We start from the raw sequence: 23,968 nt of genomic DNA on the forward strand, positions 1-23,968 counted from the left end.
AAATATATAATTATTAAACTTTGATTTAGCATATTTGAACCTCCTGCTCATAATAGCTGGACAACACTGACTGACTAATATCAATGAAAGGCCTATCACCAATACTTTCATCTAACTCTGATCTTGAAGACCCAAACAGAGATGTGCCCTGGATAGTGGACTCAGAAAATAGTGGTCATTTGATAATCTTATGTTGCAGGGAACCCAATCAAGTCAGATTTAATTCTCTCAGCTGAGAAATGAATAAAACTCACATCTGTACACATCTGTCATACTTATACATCTTCACGATACACTGAATTCTAGACAACTGAAGTCTAGCTATTCCTAATTTTGCAGCAGACACCCCTGAGACTTTTCAAGGACCTTCAGGGGGGCTGCTACACCCCCCATTTTTTTTAATCATAAAGTGCACTATTCCCAAAAATGGCCTTCATTCCATTGGTGCATCAGGATATTTTGGGTTTTTTTTTTTGCAATTTCCTATTTAACCAGCAGAGGGAGATAGACACCATGGTGATGCACGATGGAGGGAGCAGAAACCATGCATCCAAAATCCAGTTATTACACAACACTGACTTCACTAATTCAGTCTCCATCAGAGGAAGTTATAACCTGCAATATATTTTCTTGCTGTCTCGATGTTGTTTTACTTGAACGTGCTATTCTTGAGACTTATGGAAGACAAAACTTAACATAGTATAGTGGGCTATATCTAGAACTTGACAAATTCCTATGCACCTCCAACATCTTGTTTACTGCAGCACACACCGACTTCATCAACATGAATGTAAATACCAGAGATTCACCATAATAGAGGAAACAGTGTTTATTGCCGAGCAGCATTTAATTCAGAACACATCGGCATGAAGCCAAATAACTGTAGGCTAGAGGTGACAGCAACAGTCGGTGCAACAAAAAGGTTACGACTTTTCACATTTAAAATGAGGACACACGGAAATAGGACACAGTAGAGTAAAAAATATATAATTACAAGTGTTTGTAAAGGTTGAAGATAATAAACACTGATTAATTGCGCCCTGTGACACCCAGCTGTGGGCAACATTCGAGTTTGTCAACAACATGCAAATTGTTCCCTACAGAAATACGTGGTAAATAGGTTATATATATGTAGATTATCTCTTACATATCAAATGTAGGTGTATGCATTTTTCTTACAGCCAATTCCTCGTGTGTTCCATGTGTTAAGGATATCTATGTCACAAATGTGCATATTCTCCTATAAATATTTTTAATCTGTTTGGTCCAGGTATGAGACTGTAAGACACAGCCAGTCTGTAAACATTTTTACAAGAAAAAATATCGACATGTGCCGTCTGTAGACCCAGTTGAAGTTGAGTATACAGCCCCCCGATAAGTGCCTCTTTTCCCCCATCGGAGAAGACTATGGCCAAAATCCATAGAAAGAAATAGCAGTTTAAAGCTGCCTTGTTCATCAGTAAACATAGATACGAGGTAGAGCAGGATTTCATACATTGAACATATCAAAGGAAAACGCTCTTTATTTCGGAGTAAATCTAATAAACCGATAAGCAAATTGCTCATTTAAATATGCAATGCTGCTACTGATTTGTTCTCTCCACCGAGCGGAGGCGTGGTGTCATCTGGGATTCTGGAAATTGCTTAAGGAATAAAACTTGTCCAAATTATCTGCCAATTATAGCGGAAGAGTCTCATCAATTATTATCTTATATTATGTTCTACCGCGTATGTTTACATTTTGCCAATGTTCAAAGCATTTTAAAACCGCCTATTAATGTAAAATTTGGCCTATGTGGCCTGGCGTTCATTCCACCAAGAACAGCACATATCTGGGCAACGCTACATACAGATAAAACAACATTAACAAAGTCCATGAAGCTTATATGCTGGTCAGTAGCCCAACTGCAGGTCTGTCCCTCTGGCTAGTGCACTTGAACTTCGTGTGGCAGCAGCTGACAGCCGCTGTTAACATGGGTGAGGACTTTCTGTTTCAGCTGGGCCACTTGCTCTCTTAGCAGGCTAGCCGTCGAAGCCAGGTCGGTGTTTTGACTTTTCAGCGTTTTGACCTTGTCCTCCAGCCTGGAGATCCGCTCCAGTTTACGCCTCCGACACTTTGAAGCTGCAATCCTGTTCCTGAGCCTCTTCCTCTCGGCTTTGATGCGCTCCTGTGTGTCCATGTCGATGGGGGACAGTGGCGGGCTCTCCCCGAAGCTCTGAACGTCAGGGACCGTCTGAGGCTCCTCCTTCAGCGGCTGGACCCGAGAGAGCTCTGACTGCGGCGGGGCTGCCCCCAAGTGATGTGACGGAGGAGGCGGGAAAGGGACTGTGTCTGTAGAGTAGTTGACAGTGGTTCCCAATGGCCCGGTGCCGTAACTGTTCAGGTTCGTATATACCGGTAGATCCGGTTGGACGGTGACCGGGGCGATGTTGGCGCCCAGATCCAGGGTGCCGTTCGCCTGCCCGTCTCCGTTCAGCTGGTTCTGCTTGTGCAAGTCCTCCAACGCCTTCACGAAGCCCTCGGCGAATTCCTGCTCATCCGTTACCGTCTTCGGGTAGAGGAACTGGGAGCTGGTCGGTGTCGTGGTGACCATGCCGTTGGACTGGATGATCAGCCTCTCCAGCTCCGGAGAGGCCAGTTTGAGCAGCCCCAGGTCCGGGGAGCTGAGGATGCTCTCAGCATCGCGGAGATGCGGTTTGAGGTCTGCGTCCTCCGCCAGGCTCAAGTTAATGTCCTTCTTCATCATTATTTCCGTGGGTAAAATGACAAAGTCGTACTGCTCGGCACTCCCTCAGAGCGGTGCCTTGCCCATAACCTCACAGAAATAAACCGTAGCGTAAAATATTTTGTATCAAATTAATATTTTTAATACTTAATATTTTGAAACCGTTGGCAGTCGTCTGCTCTCGAGTGGAATCTGAGTGTACTGTACGCCCGCGCGCACCGCCTCGAGCTTTTCTAGGCTCGCACGTTCCATTATGTCACATCAGAGCGCGCGCATTGGGCAGAAATTACGTTTTCCAGACTTTTATTTGAATAAAGGGACGAACCGACCATAGAGGAGGAGACAGGTGGGAGGTCTCACTCTACGTCTCATTCTGGTGTCCGGCTAAAGTCCTAAAAACAGTGCCCATGGATAATAATGTGATTTGTATCATTTGTATTGAAATGAGCTCACCCAATACACCCATGGCAGTGTTTTTTTGGCAAGGCAAGTTTATTTATATAGCATATTTTATACACAGACAAATTCAATATGCTTTACATAATGCTAAATAATATAATTACAAAAATAACAAGACTAAAATAAGCAAGGAGAAGAAATACATCAATTTAGATAATCATTAAAGGAGCATCAAAAAGGCAACTTAAATTATAAAAAAAAAAGTTTGAAATGCAGCTCTTAAATTTACACTTATTTCAGCTGTTAGACCTCCGCTCCTAGCTAGTAATAACCTGAGGTTACCAAACTTTCTAAACTGAGAGTCATTAAGGTGTAAGTTGTCCCTCCATGCTTTGTCTAACAGGGCTAAAGGAGTGAGGTATATGTCAGTAGGGAGTCCATGGTGTTATTTTTTATTTTATTTTTTTTTAGGAAGATCACAAATGACCACCCCACATCTTTTCAAACTGACTGAAAGTTGTTTTTTGTAGGTTTTTCCAAAAACATAGCAGCCATTGCCTCTCAATTTGTTTAAGTCTCTGAAAGATAATGCACTGTGATGTTAACAGGGAATACAATATATGAACTTCAATCATGCTCAATTATACTTATGGTTATAGGCTAGTTATACAGTAATTCTCTGTAACAACTGAGCAAACTCCATCTGTTTACGAAGACCGTGATATATGGTTGAAAGCTCGGGGAAGTAAATATATTTGTACCTTGTCTTTTTCAAGAACATTCGTGACCCTTCACTTTGTACCAAGTTATTCATTTTCTTTATAGATGATCTTTGGTACCAGTTCTATTGCCATGGAGATGAGGGATAAACTACAAACACTGATGTTGGACATTGAGGTTTATTGTGAAAGGAAGTATTGACTGGTACACGTCCTTTTCATTTTCAAACTAATAATGTTCAGCACTATAGAATCCACATTTTTCACCAGTTTGTAATTTCTTATATTTAATGTAAGAAGGATAATTGTAGGCTATAATTGTGGGCATGAGCAGTTGTGATTTGTGTGGTCAAGAATGTCTTCTCAGAAAAAAAAGTTGTGCTCACTTCTGTTTTATGCCCTCAGCCAAGACACTGTCCCCTGCATTTCTGCACATCCAAATTTGAAGAAGTTGAATCTGAAACTGATGTGATTTCAACACTTCCTCTGGTCAGTTAACAGTTTCAGGTTGTTTTTGAGTTGGATCTGGTCTCACATGCGACACACCCATTTAATGAAACACATGATAATTGTAATTTGTGAATTTCCACCCAAGAATATCCATTTCCCTTTACAGATTTTCCTATTTCATATTTCATTTTTTAAATTGACATAATTTTTAATGCCAGTATTTTCTGTTTTTAACAATACAGCCTGATTAAGAAGGTTTAAAAATATATATATATTACCACCATCTTTGTAAGATTCTTTGTAAGTGAATTTGTTCTCCGTGTCTCTGAGGGATTAGAGGTGGAAATCTTCAGTGTAATTTTGGTCGGCATTTCACATAATGAAAGCCCTGTTTGTCAGTGGTTGGTACATTTTGTCAGGATTTTCCAGGCTAACCCTCCTGCCATGGTCACATTTTATGTGTTTGACTTGTGCGGCTATAATTTTAACACACTTTTATACACATGTAAAATGACCATTGTGTACTACAACACAATGTGTTGTGATGTTTTATCAGTTATTCATCAATGACACAATAAGCTGTAGTGAATACTGATAAATTGTTTCTTTACTGTGTTTGGTTTCCTCCCATTTCATATGTTTTTTGTTTTTTGTCCAAAACTACACAGATGCACAGAGCAGTCAGTCACTCAACAATACATTTATTTAGCTAAGAATGTAATAATCAATAAATTTATAATGGGATAATGGTCCTTGTTTTCTTCATTATCAGTCCTCTGGCTTGTAAAGGGTTACAGAGAAGGAGGCATGTGCGTCACAGGTAGGTCCTATCCATCAGTGCGGGTGGATCACATGATGGACCCTGTGATGTCAGATCTCTTAATGCTGAGGCGGAAATGGAGGTGGGGGGAAGTAAACCAACAGAGGAGAGATATTTTTGTCTAAAAGCCGAGTATCGGTGTAAAGAGAGTGGGGGTGCTGAGCCTGCACTCGAGAAAAAAAAGGCTGGCAGTAACTGGAAAAGGATGTACCACTCTCTCACAAACACTCTTTCATTTCCTTTTACCTTTCTTTCTTTTTTTTTAAACAAACCAATAAAAACTGTGAGCAATATACTTTCACAAAGAGTTAAATGTGTCTGGATACTGAAGGTTTGGGCCTTCTTATAATAATTGTCCATAAATGTTGATGAATTTGTAATTTATAATATATACAGTATATATATATATATACACAAATTATATATATATACATATATATATGTATATATATATACATATTGTAACCATGACGACGACGGTCCTCTAACCTTAAGGTAGTACTAATTTTAACCCAAACCACTACCTTTTCGTAGACCTGACCAAGTAGTTTTTGTGCCTAAACCTAACCAAACCGTGACCGTTCCACAGCCTAAACTGTATGTTTATTATTGTTATCATGGCGGTGATACGCTCCTTCTGGTAATATCCGAAGATGGGGACAAGCAACCTATATGGTGGTTAAGGTTGGAGGACTTGTTGGAATGAAGATGTAGATTGATGATGTAGATTGTTCTGGATAAAGACACTTGTTACAGCGTGTCATGAATACGAGTCAACATGAGTTGAGGAGTAAACTCAGGCCTCCAGCAATAATTTTCTTCAGTGACCATGGGTTAGGGCTGCAAGTCAAGGCACAAACTGATGGGTTGTCAGGAATGCTTGGCATCAGTTGGAATGGTTCAGCTTCGGTTGTGCCAGAGAACAAGAGAGATCAGGACAGTTCTGTACTGTATTGGGCAACGTGTGATTGATGAGTGGTTTGTACTTAAAACACTATGTGTGATTCATGGAGAGGAGCAGAGCAAATAAAAGCCTTTTACGGGTATTAATAGAAATGAGAATCCATTTTCTGCCTGCAGAGAGAAACTTAAAGGGTTGGCTGATTTCCACCACCATTTACTATGAATTTCTTGTGAATTCACTGTGACATTTGAATACTAATGAAGCCCAACACAGACATGAGGTGTTTGGCAAGTGAACATGGAGGTAATTAAATATTGTGTGAGCTTGCAAAACATTCTTTCAAAGTGGTTAAATAATGCAGGGTCTTGATCCTGGCCAACAGTGATACACTGCCTGAATGGCAGGTATGTGGCTTTGTGTGGGCATGTGTGCCGAAAAATAAAACAGAAGCCAAGCAAAACTTAGATCTCATTTCCTTCCTTCCATCTGTAGCCTATGATGATTGGGGGGGGCACGTCTGACAACTTTTGTAACCTTCTGAAACAAATCAAACATTCATGTCCACGTAACACAGCGACTGGCCAGGCGTGGGGAGTTGATGGATTTGATCTTCTCATTTCTCTCATTCTCCCTACCTGTTACATTCATTGACTATAAATATACGAATAGCCACATTTTGATTAAAATAAAGATTAGATCATGAAATACCTAAATTGCTAAAAGTAAAAGGGTTCTGTGGTTCAGTGTGTACATATGGAGGGGTTTTTGCAACTATATATATGTATATATATATATATATATATACATATATTTATATATATATATATATATATTTGTGTGAGCCAACTAGGCTGCTCCACCCATTCTGATGACGTAGTTTCACAGTGTAGGTGAAGTTCCACACTCATGGCGGATGTGGGAACCCCATGTACAAAGTGAGATTCAGTGTGTATCTTTGTGCGTGTGCTGGTTTGTACAAAACACACTTGCACCCACACAAATACACACTATATTTCAAATACTTAACCACAAACCTCACTGGGCCCACACCTTTTCATGGTTAGGCATTAGCTGGTGTAGAAAAACAGACAAAAGCATCTGATATTTGATTAATATTTTTTCCAGAGCATTTACTGTTACATTGGTGCATGCGCTATAGAGCAACATCACACCCTAATGTTTCCCCATATTTACATATTTATAGCCTCTATGACTCATGTACAATAAGATCATGACAAGATAGATTAAGTTTTCAGACCCCTCACTTTTTTATGTTGTAGATCTAATTTTAAATGGATAAAATTTCCATTTTGCCCACCAATCTACACTCAATAATCCAAAATGATGTAATGAAAAAAGGAAAAACACATTTTTTACCCATGTGTGTGCGCGATTTATCTGTTTACTACACCAACATTAAAAATATGGACCAGACTAAAACCTTTTCATGACAGTAGCAGCAGCAGATCTCTCTTATACTCAGGGCATGTCCTGTCTCGCGATTTTGTGCTGCCGGTCTTTCCTGTGCTTGTCTCTCCCTTGTCGTCTTGCTGCTCTCTGTCTGGACACCTTTACTTTTCACCTTCCTGGTTGAAGAAGTATTAGGATTAGTCCTCTGAATTGAGAGTAAACATATCAAATGTGCAGCATAGATGAAAAATATCTAAAAATCAATTTTATCAAAAATATTAACCATTAACTGACAATGACACAGCGCAGGGAGTTTAAACACAAACAGCCTCAAGTGCACATACATCACTGCACATTCAAAGCTATACTGCTAACTGCTAACTAACTAGCCAATTTTCTGCTCCGGTCACAAGCCACTGCTATCTCTCTCTCTCTCGCGCCCGCTACACACACAACCTCCGTACTGAGCTATTCCTGAAAAGAGCTGTGCCACTCCTATAACAATATTCTGATTCAAACTTCCTGCAGATTTTACACAGAGATGATAAATCAGTGTAATGTGCTAGATCACTTGCTCCTACCGCCCCTTCAGTCTTAATGCACAAATTTAGTTTCCAGACATATCTGCGCATGTGTATAATGCGTACAACATCATAACTGACCTGACCATAACTGATTATCCTCAATGCGCATGTGTCTAGAGTATCACTCAGTGTCCACTTTATTAGGCACACTTGTACAGTCTGTGTGAGGATGTGTTGACTTAGTGTTTCAGAATTGAGGATGCAGTTGATATTCTTGTACTGACCTGCCTTTTATTCTGATGTGCTTCTGTTATTCTGGCCCCTCACATATATAAATGGAAAGGACAAAACATTTGGTACAGTCCAGTTCAAAAACTAATTACACTCACGAGGCACTTATTTAAGAATACCATGGAGTCCACACAGCGCTGGAATTATAAATTTTTCGATTCTGGTCCATGTTGACATGATTGCATCACATCATTTGTACAGATTTATCAGCATTCATGCTGCAAATCTCCCGTTCTACCACATCCAAAAGATGTTTAATTGGATTCAGATCTGCCGGTTGGGGAGGCCACTAAAGGATCCGTGAGCAACATTATAAACAATAAATAATATACAATTTTCTATGCAAAGATATAGTAGAGTAATGGCGTCCTGCACAGAGAACAAAGTCACACCCCCTCCATGTGAGTTGCAGTCTGAACTTCCCTGTTCTTTGCTTTGGTATCGGATGGCGGCGCATGCATGTTAGTGCATGCGAGTCCCTCCTGTTAAACCGTTGTTTATAAACACACAGTGACCGCCTCATTCTTGTGGCTGGTCCCACCGAGATAAAGAGCCCTATGAGCGGCCAAAGGGCTCCAGCTTTACTTGGAGCTGGCTTTTCTTCTCCTCGATTATGTCAGTAACTTGATGGGTATATATAATATATATATATAGTATATATATAATGTTACATGTCTATGTCATTAGTGACCACCCACAGAAGGCCTGATAACGATAGCTAACTTGCAGTTACCATGTTATGAATTTGTTCTGCAAATGTTGCTCTCGCTAGCGGGCTTACTGCCAGCTTTGCTGAGGAGCATATCACGTCAAGTGGATAACGGTTGTGGCTGGATTGATTTTGTTGGCTTTCGTGTGTACAGGGTACCTGTATTTTTCACTGGGCTTTGTAACACAGTGGTGATTGAGAATGAGAAGGGAGGGCTGAGGGGTTTGTGGCTGAACAGAGGCTGGAGGTGTGGCCTACAATGTGTTTGTTTTGGTCTGATATGCTGGTGATCTATTGCTACATCTAATGGCAGCGATAAGCAGATGTTTACATAACCTGAAGTACACTCAACTCATTGTCATGTTCATGAACCCAGTTTCAGACGGCTTTTGCTTTGTGACATTGTTCTTTATCATGATGTAAGTAGCCATTAGAAGATGGGCACATGTAAATTGAGATGGCTATTTGGCTTATTGGATAATTGCATGAATAAGCAGGTGTGCAGGTTTTTCTTAAAGTGTGTGGTGAGCGCATGCATCCAGCAAATTCTTGATTTGCGGAAGTCTGTATTTTCTTTGGAAATCAGTCGACTTTACCGTTACCTTTTTCTTTTTTACCTTACTATGGCAGCTCTGCCTTCAAATATGACACCATAGCACCAACAGTAAGCACAATCTCCTGGTTGTCAAAAACCTGGAGGCAATTTCATGCTGACTTCCATTACTTTTATCTTGCACTGGCACACAGGGCAATTACTCAGCTAATGGGCCCTTGCACAAAACTTGAATCACTCTACCAGTTCTGAGGCTGGTAGTCCCTGGGTGACTGTGACCATGGATCTTTGGCCTCCCTGTGAAGGGAGTGTTGAATTTCCCATCAGTGATACAGTATCATAGATCAGACAGAGCAGATACTAAAGTGGGATTATTCAAAACCTTCAGAAGTGCTGTCATCTTAATTTAAGGGATAAAATATGCCTTGAAAGAAACAGCATTTCTGTGAGATGAAGGGGTAGAGAGTGACAGAGGTGCAGAGTGTGGGGAGAGATGTTTTCCTGGCAGGCTGGGATTAGATGCGGTTCCATAAATATGTTGGGCAGCTTGGTATGCTTTGTGCCCAGTGGTAAAAATAGGCCTCCTTCCCAAGGGAAGTGATGACGTCTGCAGCCTGCCTGCATCACCAGCCACAAGTCGGCTTCATCCTCATACTGAGAGGCCGAGAGACAAAGTGTGGGGGGAGCATCAGTGATCACCATGGCAACACATGCAGAGTGACGCAGGTAAAAGCAATAGGAAGGAATAGAAGTACTGATTGGCTGGCGAGTGCAGTGATGTGTGTGTCTGTGTGAGTGTATATGTGTGTGTGGCAGAGATGTGTGGGTGGTAACGAAGAGGAGGAGGACTCAATAACCCAGCACTGAGATTAGGCCCAACAACTGCTACACACACACACACACACACACACACACACACACACACACACACACACACACTGCCCAAGCCTGTTAGCACGGTCAACAATTCAGCCTTGCAACGAGATGATATGATTTAGCACGCTCTTTGAGCACTGACTTCAGAGGAATTGGAAAATTTTGTTATTTTCCTCCCTCACAAATGCCATCTTGGATATTATGCATGCATGTATTTCGGGAGGAAAATATTCCCCGTATTCGCCCCGCATGAACTCAGACTATCTTGATGTTTCTTTTCAATACCATTTGAATAAACCTTTGGGCAAATGTAGCTGCTTTGGCAAAGACTAAATGTTGAATTTAATTATATTTTAAAGGCTATTTGGCCCTCTAGTCTTAGTCTTTAATGCAGTTGTCTGTCCCTCATCCTCTACAGATTTTCCAGTTTTAATACATTTTATAGGATGATGATTGTTACCCTTTAACTGTGCACATCCAGACAGATACAACACATAACACATTTAAATTACAGATAAGGTGAAGTTGCTTCATCTTGTCATTGTTGGCATTCAGTGATTATTTCATCCTGTGATCTGGTATTGTAAGTACAAATCCAGTGTTACCTGGACCTGCGCTGTAAAACGGAGCACAGAGCTCGAACTGTTGGAACCTACATGCAGCCAACTGAAGCAGGATTAGAATAACGTGTTTTTACTTGGTGGGGTGGCAAGCAAACTGACAGCAACAACACATAAGTCCAAACAAGCAACACTACCCAGAGGGCTAAGGAATGGGGAGCACCTGTGCGGGCAGGTCATTGATTTTTTTTTTTCATTTTTCATTGATTTTTTTTTTTGGTTGTGGCAGGAAAGCTCTCTAGTGACAGCTGCTGCAGAGGCAGGGAATGGCAGGGTCTGAAATGTCGGGAAAGATTGAATGCATGGAAATGGCATTGATTAGTGTAGCTAAGGGCAAAAGGATTAAGGGGAAGAAGCTGGATTAGCAGCAGCCATGACAAAATCATACTGTACACGTCCCAGTAACATCTATGGTATAATCCTAACTGTTTATCAACACATTTTTGGGCCTCCAGCATTATCCACCGAGAGATTTAAAACCAAATGTTACATGAGTTGCAGCCACATCTGACAGTTGTACATTCAGTGTCTAATAATAAACAACAAATAGGACTGAGATGGTCGTCTACCAGGGACTTATACTTAGTGCCCACTTTATGAGGTACTCCTGTTCAATCTAATGCAATCCAATACAACTGTTTTGCTGTAAAGTTTATTTCAATTATTCATTATTTTATTTTGCCCTGTAATAGAGGTCTTAATTGAGTCATTTTTTCTGATTTCAAGTCAGAGTTAGTTGTTGTACTGGACTACATTATATTCAGAGGCATTTCTAATAATTTATATACCTCATGTTTGAAAATAAGTAATACCAAATTTAGAAACACTTCTCAATATAAAGACAAAACTGAACATTATGAGCTTCACAGAGTTTGTGCCACAACTGTTGAATTGCAGTAGATTTATAGGTGTTGGCCACTGAATGTATGTATAATTTTGCCTGTTATATTTTTTATACTTCATACTAGCACTATAAGACAGTAAACACCAGCCACTCTAAAGAGCCCCACAGTGTTCGCCCCTCTATTTGTAAATATTATCGCCTTTTAATGCAGATCCAAAGCAGTGTGGAACAAATGAAGATGAGGATGTTGGTCCTGAGGTGTGGAAAGTCATTCCTGTTTCATCAGCAGCCCTAACAACTCTTGGACTGTTGGGAATAGACACATATTTTTTTTATTAAATGTTAGTTTGACAACATAAGATGAAACTTTGATCTCAGCCCGGGCAATGGGTCAAGAAAGGAAGAATCATAGGTAGTTGAAATTGTGTTTTTGGTTGCTTCTCAAGTTGTATCATAGGTAGCATCACTCCTGCTATTACTTTGATGACTAAAAGTACTGGTGCTTCTGTGATTACAATTAATGTCAGACACTAGCACAGTGCCTTCTCTTAACTGTTCAGTGTTGTTTATGTGTTATTGTTTAGTATTATTTATGTTAAATTTAAGGTCTGATGATAACCTCTTGTCACTGTGTTTCATTGATAGAGAATAAGAGGAAGAGAGGAGATAAAGTCTTTTAGATTAGACAATATTGCCACCTAATGGCAACCATTGAGGATGTCTGCGTGTGTATCTGTCACAGCCTGCTATGCCTCTGCCTCACTCTCCACTCTGCCACACCTCCTAATCAGCCTCACTGTCCTCACCTGTTGCCCCCAGCTGCACTCTATCTCCAATCAGGCCAATATATATACATCCCCGGTTCACTCACTCTTTGTGTGTGTGTGTGTGTGTGTGTGTGTGTGTGTGTGTGTGTGTGTGTGTGTGTGTGTGTGTGTGTGTGTGTGTGTGTGTGTGTGTGTGTGTGTGTGTGTGTGTGTGTGTGTGTGTGTGTGTGTGTGTGTGTGTGTGTGTGTGTGTGTGTGTGTGTGTGTGTGTGTGTGTGTGTGTGTGTGTCGGACCTCTACCACTAATACCCACATGTGTGTTTTCTCTGCTGGTTCTTAATTAAAGGTCATTACCAATCGTCCCTGGTAGCATTATGCTACCTTTTATTTATAGCGGCTACCACTTCATAGTGATTAAAGTTACTATCAACACTTATTGGTAGTCATCAGTTCTAAAAATAATTAAATAAGTAAGAATTTACTGTGCAACTATAGGGACTCCAGTTTAGTTCAAGGATTTTCTAAACTTCACAATGACTAGGTTTTTTTTTAATTTTTATTTATCATTGCTCTTGCATATGCAGTGTTATTTATAAATATCTATATTTCCATAAAATATATGACGATGTGTGACGATGACATAAACGATTAGTTGATTAGCTGAAGAATATTAATTAGTAGTTATTTTGATGATCGATTAATTGTATCGGTAATAGTAACCTAGAGCTTTTCCCCGGTTCAGCTTCTCAAATGGGAAGATTTCTGGCTCTTCTGGTCACATATCTTTGGGTTTTGGACTTTTAGTCGAACAAAAACAACCAGTTTGAAGATGTCACTTTGGATTCCTCTTCTTATGATATTTTATTGCGCAATGAGAGAGGCAGGAAAAGCCAAAGCAGGCAAACCGTTTTCCTGTAAATGAAAATGAAACTTAATACATAACCCTCAGTAATAAAGCGAAGTCATTGCTCAGATTTTCAGTTTCAATCATGGAGTGATGAAGAGCAAACAAGGTAGGTCAGCTCAACAAATGTATGCTTTTACTGACCAGTTTCAGAATAATGTATTACGTAATGCAGACTATAATATTAATTCATTCAGACTATAATAATACATCCGAATTTAATGATTAATTGTTTGATTTTTCTTTGTATTACAATAAAGTCTGCTCTGAGTATTATTTTATTCACAATAGGATTAAACTCAACCATATGCTTCCTGTCGAAGTGTTTCTAAGATCATCCTCGCTGTGTTCTAGTTGAGAAATAAAAATTGATCGAAAGGAAGAAGGAAGTGAGACGAAAGTAGTCCATGTCCTTTTAAATGTTACAAGGCTACTGCTGTCATAACACAGGGAGGTCTACATTCGGTGTGTAAAATATCTTGCTTAAATAGCATGAAGTTTACTTATGATTCATACATTAGGACAGCACAAGAGTGAAGTTTGCAGAAAGCGTTAAAGCTAAACTCCGACCCATGGCCCCACCAGTCATGGATACAGAGCAGGGCGGACCCTTACGTTCCCTACGTAGAGTCCCGCAAATTACGCATGTGTCTCGCCTTCCCCACGTGACAATGCAGTCGGCAATGTTTTCAACTAATGTGAGGATGCAGCAGAACTAGCCGGTCTGGTCACGAAATGAAGAGTTTCGAAACACAAAACTGCCGAATCAACCTGCCAACAGATGCTAAGTGTTTCTGTCTACCTGCACTAGGGCAAGCAGCAACAGGTTTCCGGACAACAGTCAGGTGTAAGCTTAAAAGCTGAAAATAGAACTGAGTGACAAAACACCAACCGTACAAGTGAGGGAGTAGGAAGTGTATTCGACACACGTTTGAACTTTGCATCCTGTTGGTCTTAAATTTCTTTACTAGTGGCATTAAAAAAAAAGTCTTAAAAGTCGTAAGGCGCAGGAACCATGTTATAATGATTAACAATGTTTGCTCCCCTTACTAATTTTATCTGTTTAAACAGGTGCATCATGTTTTGCCCTGAGTGTAGAAATCAAGCAGAAAGTTCATTTAAGTTCTGTCCTCAATGTGGCCTCAGGTTACTGAGTCAAAATAGGACCCAAGGTAAGTTTCCTATCAAACTCTTCTGTATCAGTTTCTTAATGTTATTATATGACTTCTTAATGATATTAATGATATAACCTTACCTAACCTTACATATTCTTAAATTAAGTATGCTGAAGATTGTAATTTATCATTCTCTTATTCCAGCTGTATGGAGTACCTTAAAAGACTAAAAACATATTTACTGTGTTTTTATGTAACTAATATGTCACATTAATTGTTATACAGATGTGGCCACGTCAGCACCTCAGCCCTCAGTGGCTGATGAGACGAGCCAAAAGGAGGATCAAGACCAGGTTCCAGAAAAGCAAGAAAACGCTGCCCAGATAAAGGTGAAACGTCTTAGAAACAGTTGTTAAAGTGATATAATTTTCATTCTCATTTAAATGGAGCCATGAATTTAAACGACAGCATTTAAAAAAAAATCAAAATAGAAAGAGTCCATGCAGTGTCCTTTCAAAATCCCAAGCAACCTTTGCTTCCTCTTTCTGAAACTGAAACACAGTTTTGCCTGCTAGTTCACTCCGACATTACCTAGGATGGTAAACAAGCTCATAAAACAGGAGAGCGGGGTTCTGCCATGGCAAGAATGTGCTAATAATCAAATTGAACACGTCTTTCAGTGCAAGGCAGTCCAGTACAGTACAACACCACCAGCAATCATAAACATATCTATAGACGTAGTAACATTTCTCTGACCGTTTCAACGAAAAACAAACATGTTTTCTAAAGGTGGAATTGAGATGTGGTGTTGGATTTGCATTTCACTGTACAGGTGTTCTTAATAAAGGTGCTACCTATGAGAGCCTCGACAGACATAGAAAATAAATGCAGTTTTTTAGTAGAGTTGGGAATACTCACAGAGTTGAGCCGTGATGAACCGTAATCACTGTAAGAGGTGTTGTTGACCTTGATGAAATGTTGTAGACCACAGTAAGGGCCACAGTCAACTGCAGCTTTCTATCCTCATAGGTTACTGTGACTGTTTTTTCTTTATCCATCCTTCCTTGCAACATGTCAGCTAACCAAAATGCGCTGAATGTGGCCATATATTGCTGTGTTTACCATTTTTCATTTTAAAATAGCACCATTACAGTGAAGAGTTCAGCTACATTTACATTTACTCATTTGGCAGACACTTTTATCCAAAACAACTTACAGGTGAGGGACAACACTAAAGCTTCAGTGCAGTAGGAGACATTGGTGTAAATACTAAGTACTATATCTGTTCAATAAGTGCAAAGAGCTTTGCAGCTCTTTGTCAAATATATTGCATTTTCAGTAGCTCCTTCATAACAACTGGTCTTCAACTAGTCCACTGGTGAAAGGCTTTTAATGTAAAGCAGCAGCAGGTATGTGTTGTTGTATTAGCAGTATTATCAGTTACGTAACACAGTTTCAATATGGTGGTAGAAGTTATCAGTAAAAAGTAATAAGGCTGATATCTGTACAGAAACAGAAAAATATCATAAGAGTGAAACTAAACTGTATTGAGAGTTGAACATGGGAGGCTTAATAACAGTGCTTCCTCTGTAGTCACCATACAGAGACACATGTTTTGAGCTCTTCCCAACTATCATTGCTCAGTCGTTCACCAGATGCCCCCGGACTTTCCTTTCTGTCCCAGTCACCTGATCTTCCCCACACACCTGTTCCCAGTTTCCCAATCATCCAGCCAGTATTTAAACCTTGTATGATAGCCTACTTAGATAATTAGAGCAAAAATAATAGGCCCTTTAGAAACCCTGTAAAGTGAAGGCAGTCACATTAAGTTATCATACAGTTTGCTCAGAATACCTTCCAAACTGAACCTGCAGGTTCCCCAGTCTATCTTAATAAATTGTGCTAACTTCCATAGTGAACTTCAGTTTCACAGTTACAAATGACTGTGAAAAGATGGCATGTTCTTTGTATTTTTATTAATGTTTTAACATATTTTCTTCCTCACTACAGATTTGATCCATTTTATTTAATTTTGATATGAAAAACTGTTCCTTGGCTCAACACATTAACCACTCAATCCGTGTGGTAATTTCTGCCCCCAGAGAAACTTTAGCCCAGATTTTAGCCCCTGAAAATATTTATGACATTGAAAATGATATTGGCAAAGTTAACTATTAAAATGTTTTTCAGGGGCAACCGGCAAGTGATGATTCAGAGCCAGCCAGAGATGATGCTACAACACAGGACCTGTCAAATAACACAGCAAGCACAGCCACAGTGGAAACCAGAACCACAGCCTCTGAAAGTAACTCTCAACCATACAGTGAAACAGACCTTGGAATTAACCTGTCTGTTTCCACGACAGCGCCGTCTCCTACACCTGCCAGTGATAAACTGACAAGGCAACAAACAGAGAATGCAGACATTAGTACAGAGGCCAGTCCTGATGCAGTGCAAATTCCTGCTGACAAGTCAAGTGATATTCATTCTGGGTTGTTGTCTAATGCTACGTCATCACTTACATCAACTAAACAAACCGGCTCCACTGCACCTGAATCGTTTGAACAAACACCTCAGATACAGACACGTGGCGATTTAGTTTCTACACCACAAGACAGAGGGACTTGTAAGGAGGAAGAGAAGCTGTGTAGTACAGCTTCTGAGAGTATCTCTCAACCATGCAGCAAGGCAGCCCTTGTATTACACCTGTCTGTTTCCACGACAGCGCCGTCTCCTCCACCTGCCGGTGATAAAGTGACAAGGCAACAAACAGAAAGCCCACCGAATATTAGTACAGAGGCCAGTCCTGATGCAGTGCAAATTCCTGCTGACAAGTCAACTGATATTCATTCTGGGCCGTTGTCCAATGCTACGTCATCACTTACATCAACTGAAGAAACCGGCTCCACTGCACCTGAGCCGTCTCAGCAAACACATCATGGATGTGATTTGGTGACAAAGCACTCCAGTCAAGATGAAGATAAGACAACCAACCATGAGACACAAAATCTGTCTGGAAGGCCAGATGATAATGAAGATCACACCAACACTGAACAGCATACCTTTGCTAAACAAAGTGACAGGAACAAAGACCAAGCAGCCGGAGATGAAAAAACTCCCAAAGAATCCAAAGAGCATTCTGCTGATCCGTGTCCAGCAACAAAGGAAACAGCCAAAAGCACTGAGGTACTGTAGTTGTCATTCAAATATATAGAGAGAGTTTAATCCTTAAACTGACTCGAAAACATCATCGATCATTGGCTTATAACAAAATAATTATTGCTCGCTTTTTCTAAATTCCTGCAGATATACTAATGATAGCAATAATATTTAACAATTTTATATCGACAATGATGTGTAGTGATTTTCATTAGACTGAAATTAAAACCATCATGTTGTCAGAGCGATCATGGATACAGATTATTGGCTGTGTAATATTATTTTACTGTCTATTTAACAATCAACACAAAATGTGAGTCTCATAAGTAAAACATCAGAATTGAGAGTTGTGGTAAATTTACATTATACCGCTGATTCATTACGCATTGCAATCAGATTCCTATAGGAATTTTGAAACTTGATGTTTTAATTGCATATATTGTGCAATAGATAAGTTAATATTCTGATGATCTGATCAGGGCTTTGATTCATCTTCAACTCTTCTTTTTTCACAGACTATTGACCCCCAATCAGATGACAAAACAAGCACACACCTGGAGAGACAAGAACAGCAGCCAGTTAATAGAGATGTAGATGTCTCCAGTTCACCAGCATCTGAAGAGATGTGTGTTCTAGTCGAAGCAAATACCTTGGAAGGGTCCACTAAAGGTCCACTTACGTAAGTTTATATATATTTGTAGTAAGCCTAACTCTATTTTCACAAAAGAATGCCTAACCCTAGCCTAAACCTTATTCTAACCCTAAAACCAAGTCTTAACCCTTAAACAACCATTTAAACTGTGGGGTCCAGCATTTGTGTCCCCACAAAGACCCCAAGTACAGTGTACAGTTTTGAGACCCCAGGAATATAGTAAAACAAGTGTGAACAGGCACCTGCATGTACACACATATGTGAGCATTTGTTAATCTCAATGGCAGATACCAGGTCAATAAATCGTAGAGATATCTAGGTTCAAGACCTTTAGAGTGAGCAAGAAAATTTTAAATCAATTTGAAAATTTAACAGGGAGCCAGTGTAGAGAGGCAAGCACAGGGGTGATGGGGTCATGCCTTTTTGTCCCAGTAATGTGTTATGCACAAAATAGACGACCTTACCGGCCAAAACCATAGTTTGCTAACACAAAATCTGTAAGTCTATACAAACGTCAGATTTCAACTGTACACATACACACACCACAATATATATACATATAGAGTCAAAAGTTTGGACACACCTTCTAATTCAATGTTTTTTCTTTATTTTTATTGGCATCAAACACATGGAATTAAGTAGTAAACCAAAAAAAAAGCCAAATGTTTTAGATTTTTAGATTCTGATTCTTCAAAGTAGCCACTTTTTGCTTTGATGATAGCTTTGAACACTCTTGGCATTCCCTCAACTAGCTTCATGAGCCAGTGCCAAAGTTGGAACCAGTTTTTCTTGTTTCGACAGACAAAGAACTGGCCCCCTGGCCGGGAAAACCGGTTCCAAGGTGGCACTAATACTCCTAGAGTGGTCTAGAAAAAAAGAACTGCTTACGTCTGGGGTTGGGGGTGGGGTTATTGCGTCACGATGTGATCTGCCATTGTTGATTGGCACGAGCGTTGCTGGGAAAATGTCTAAAAAAAATCTATTGTGGCTCTCTAGCTTGTGGGAAAAGCAGACTGGTTCTTAGAAGGTTCGCAAGTTGAACCAATTATGAACCAGCTCTAGCACCAGCCCAGAACTAGCACGAGGTTCATCTTGGTGGAGAATGGGTATCTGTGGTCCAACTCATCCCAAACCATCATGGTTTTTTCAACATCGCTTGAAGATGCATTCAAAGTTTTTGCAATCTTCCGGATTAACTGACGTTCATGTCTTTAAGTAATGATGTTGTTTCCCTTTACTTAGTTGAGCAGTTCTTGATATAGTAGGGCAGTTTACTGTGTACCAGCACTACCAAAACACAACGAACTGATGGTCTCAAATGCATTAAGAAGGCAAGAAATTCCACTAATTAACTTGACAAGCCACACCTGTTAATTGAAAAGCATTGAAGGTGACTACCTTATGAAGCTGGTAAAGACAATGCTAATATTGTGCAAACCTGTCCTCAAGGTAAAGGCTACTTTGAAGAATGCCAAAGGAAAGGGCTGTGTAATGGCAAGATACATGTAAACTGATTGGTTTTTTTTAGGTGGGCATTTTTTAAGTGGCTGAAATAAGTTTTTTCTCCTCTTTGAATCCACAGTGTTACATTCCTGCCTGCTTCTCAGACTTCAAATAACCCAAATTATCACTTTAAATTAACATTTATTGACAATTTTTCTTTCTTTTTTTAGTTCATCCAACAGTGAACATATACAAGTGTACTTCCATGCTGTCACTTCCAAAGACTTAAATTTGGATCCAGAGAAGGACTTTGTTTGTCTAAACTCTGGAGCATTGTTTGGAAGCTGGAAACAAGGTCTGAAAATGTCCGTTTCAAGGTATGACTTCGTAAATTCATTTATTTATTTTGACAATCATACCAAAACAACTGTTCCACTGGAAACCAAAGAAAGGAGAAGTTGTTTTTCATCGTATTAACATTACTACTAGCATTGCAACATTCATTCAGTTAATATCTTATTTTGAATAATGAGTTTGTCACTTCTCTGCATGTCCCATCTCTTATAATACCAACTTGTGTTTCACAGGCGTCTAGAGGACAAGAGATATCTTGTTGAAGGATGGGTTATGATTCCCAAAAACATAATTCATGAGGTCATACCCTACAAATATGCTGTTTACAAGCAAAGTGGAAAATATAAGGAAGTCTATGAGGCCCTCTACCTGGACGAGGAAAAGGGCTACATCAACAGGTGCCTTTCAATCAGACAGGATCTTTTAACACACAAAGGTATTATTCTAGATGCACTTTTGCTTTCATACAACTTTTGCTTATGTTTACAGAGTGATATATTTTGTGTTAATGATTTTTTATTTTGAATGTACAATGTCTTAACTACAAAATACATGTGTACTGTTCACATGTATTTTGTAGTCAAGACATTGTACATGTACTATTAATATTATAACAAAGTAACATATTCATTTTTTTTTTTAAATTTAACCATGTAAGTCCCACCAGATCAGAGTCCTGCCTGTCAGGGATAGGTACCGAATCCTGGTGTTACACTGGCCCGGGGCAAAATTTCTAATGAATACAGTATTGATAAGCTCTAACATTATCGGTTCTACCCTTGGTACTGGAGAAATTCAGAAAATAGATTTGCAATTTGTTATTGCTACATAAAAGATCTTTCGCAAGTTCTTTCATACATTTTATTTCAACTCTGATGAAGACATTCATCTATGATGCATTTTTGCTGCTCCCAACGCAGAAGTTCATCTGCACCTCTCTCTCTGCACCTGTGTGTGTGAGGGGCGGTGGCAGCTCTGTCTCAGATGCTGGAGTTCAGTGCTGTTGAAATTTGCTACTTAAGACTGTTAATTGAGTACGTATGAGAAAATAAGTGAAATAAAATAAATTCTGTTCTTAATTGTTTTTTTCTCATACCAAATAACAAAAAGTACCGATAAGAGTACCGTTAAAGTACCGGATCAATAAGCAGTCCTGATAAAAGTAGCAGAATCGTTAAAATCTTAATGGTACCCCTCCTTACTGCCAGGGAAATATGACCAAGACAGGCACGTTTGTTTTGTTTTTTAGGTTTGAGTGCATAATGTTAAAATTCACCACATGAGTTTGAATGTTGATTAGGGATTCCCACTGAGGAATAAACAAAATTGGTATCACAGATTACACCAGACAATATTATGACAAGACCGTGGGGATGGTGGGCAAGTTATGTGTACCTGAACACCGTGTAACACCAGTTACTTCGGCAAACCTAATGTTGACCTTACATGCCCCAACAAGGGAAATTAAGGAGAGTATTAAAATGAAATGTTTAGAACATGAACAGTATGAATGCACCCTTATTAATTACAGTTTGCTTTGGCTTAAACCTGCTGTTGTGTAGAGACATTAAAACCATTCACTGTATGAATGGGCCAATAGAAATAGATATAGCAATTCATGCACCCCTGACAAACGTGTGCTGTTGCACTTTTCAGACGAGTGGCACCAATATGATGATATGATCCATCCCAAGATGAGCAGTTTGCGTTTTTGGCATTCTGCCAAAGGAACCGTACTGAAAGGGAGAGAAGAAGCTGGCAAGGAAATGCTAAAAATAATCTTTGATCTTCTAACAACCTGGAATGAACAAAATGTGGAAAACTTCTTTATCCTGTTACGCCAGTTCTGTTATGCATACAGCCAACCTTTACTTCAAGATGGCATGAAAAGACTGTGGGGATTGCCATATGGTAAAGAACAGGTAAATATCAATTGTTTTTTATTCTCCAACCGTATATGTGCACACCCAGAATGGTCCTCTAAAACCAGACAAACTGAATAAATAAATACTGTCTTTTACCAAACACTGTGGTTTGAATGGAAGAATTTGTTGTAAGTCATTACCTTCTTAATTTACCTTTTACAGGTGAAAACTCTGCTTAAGTGTTTCCTGGAGGAAAACATCAATCCGGAGCCAAGCAGTTGCAAAGGAAGAACTGAATCTCTCTTACCACCTCTGCATGCTGGAGTTGTTGGTTTGCTCGTCTACAACAAGTATCTGACGGAGAGCATGACAGATCAGCTATCTAGTCTATGCAATCTTCTTTGTCTTCCTAGAAAGCCACAGCACCATTTCATCTCTTTTTGGGAAGACTTTGTGAAGCCGTTACCTGATAAAAAGAGGTAACTACTGTGTGGCTTAAAATTAAAATCAACCTAATGATAATAAAGATTATAATTTATAATTAAATAATAATAAAAACAGGAAAAATGATGAAAAGCTAAATGTTACAGCTCCCTTAGATTTAAGTTTTAATAAAATAGTGACTATCAGCCTGAGCTCCTCATAGTTAGATCAATATAAAGTTAAAAGTTCAGTCAACTATTACTTGGCCTGGAAATAGTATCAGTCAGAGGACCCTGTCATTTAAACTCATTCACGATTAAAAGTTAGACATGGGTCATTTTAAAATGTATTCATTAAATAGAGTAGTAACAGAGCACTACTTTTGAGAAATGACAAACAAGAAAGGGATAGAGAGAAAAGCAAAACGTAACTATATTCTATAAAAAGAAATGTAAAAGGACAAGGCTATTACACAGACCTATGCCCAAACATGGTACCAGCCGTTTGGTTCAATTTAATTTGACTTAACTGTAACTCATAATCACTCGTGTTTCTGTCCATTATTACTGGAGCTTGCTGATCTCTAAAGTGGATATGTTTGAAAATGGGAATCTTGGCATGTGATGTCAGAAAATAGAGCTGTTCACAATGCTGGCTTATGTAAACACAGCTGATGTATTTCTACCAGCTAGCTGTGTTTAAAAGTCAGCTGTTAACCTACTAAAGACAGGATATAGGCCATGGGAGTAAGATTTCCTATTTTGACATCCAAACATAATAAGATTGATCTTCTGATGATAATTGAGGATGTCAGTACAAGAGGCTTTGTTTTGTCATGAAAACAAAACTACTGCCAAGGTCATATCTGTACTTCCTTCACTTTTACCATAAATCACTCAACAAATCATTTTAGAAATACATTTCTGCATTTGTCTGACCCAAATATTAAATGTAAGTCAATGACAACACTTCAGATATTTTGAAACTCAAAATAAAGAGATCAATGACAGTGGGAGGTAACAGAAATGAGCTTTACCCTGAAAACCATGCAAAGTATGTCATTGGCCTTGTTGATGTAGGTGGTAATCCATGCCTTGCCAGCAACAGTGTCATTAAATTAAAAGAGTAGGAAGTTGTTCTGTTGTTATGGCAGTTCAGTGTAAATGTAGAACATTTAAAAAACAATGTGAAAACAGTGGAAAGATACTTCATTCACCAAAACAGCAATGGTTTTGCTGGGAGCATGCAAAACATTTTGTTGCGTTTAGTAGAACCCTTAAGGTGTAAATCTGAGTACAGTCGTCCATGTCCTCCAACAACATTGTACAGAGTAGAAACAAAAGTTAAGTACTTAATATACAATATAATTAATAAAAAAAAACAACATTGTGAAATGTCCAAATATTGAATAGTTTTAACTTCTGTAAAAAGCACTTCCATC

At 39.2% G+C, this 23,968-nt stretch overlaps 2 protein-coding genes across 2 annotated transcripts in view; one reads left to right on the forward strand and one right to left on the reverse strand.

The window, feature by feature from the left end:
• Window positions 1–814: 814 nt before the first annotated feature.
• LOC130170737 (transcription factor JunD-like) lies at window positions 815–2,972 on the reverse strand. The gene has a single exon (XM_056378326.1). The coding sequence runs from the start codon at window positions 2,745–2,747 to the stop codon at window positions 1,926–1,928; it is 822 nt and encodes a 273-aa protein (XP_056234301.1). The 5' UTR covers window positions 2,748–2,972; the 3' UTR covers window positions 815–1,925.
• Window positions 2,973–13,575: 10,603 nt separating this feature from the next.
• The window catches only part of LOC130170532 (E3 ubiquitin-protein ligase rnf213-alpha-like), a 46,241-nt gene continuing 35,848 nt past the window's right edge, over window positions 13,576–23,968 (forward strand). The window contains exons 1-9 of the mRNA XM_056377935.1: window positions 13,576–13,625; window positions 14,588–14,688; window positions 14,917–15,020; window positions 16,822–17,817; window positions 18,306–18,469; window positions 20,116–20,262; window positions 20,473–20,675; window positions 21,896–22,161; window positions 22,327–22,583. Coding sequence (XP_056233910.1) covers window positions 14,595–14,688; window positions 14,917–15,020; window positions 16,822–17,817; window positions 18,306–18,469; window positions 20,116–20,262; window positions 20,473–20,675; window positions 21,896–22,161; window positions 22,327–22,583 — 2,231 coding nt within the window. The 5' untranslated portion in view covers window positions 13,576–13,625; window positions 14,588–14,594. The remainder of the gene's footprint in view (window positions 13,626–14,587; window positions 14,689–14,916; window positions 15,021–16,821; window positions 17,818–18,305; window positions 18,470–20,115; window positions 20,263–20,472; window positions 20,676–21,895; window positions 22,162–22,326; window positions 22,584–23,968) is intronic.

Source organism: Seriola aureovittata, chromosome 6 (assembly GCF_021018895.1).
Source record: "Seriola aureovittata isolate HTS-2021-v1 ecotype China chromosome 6, ASM2101889v1, whole genome shotgun sequence".
Lineage (NCBI taxonomy): Eukaryota > Metazoa > Chordata > Actinopteri > Carangiformes > Carangidae > Seriola > Seriola aureovittata.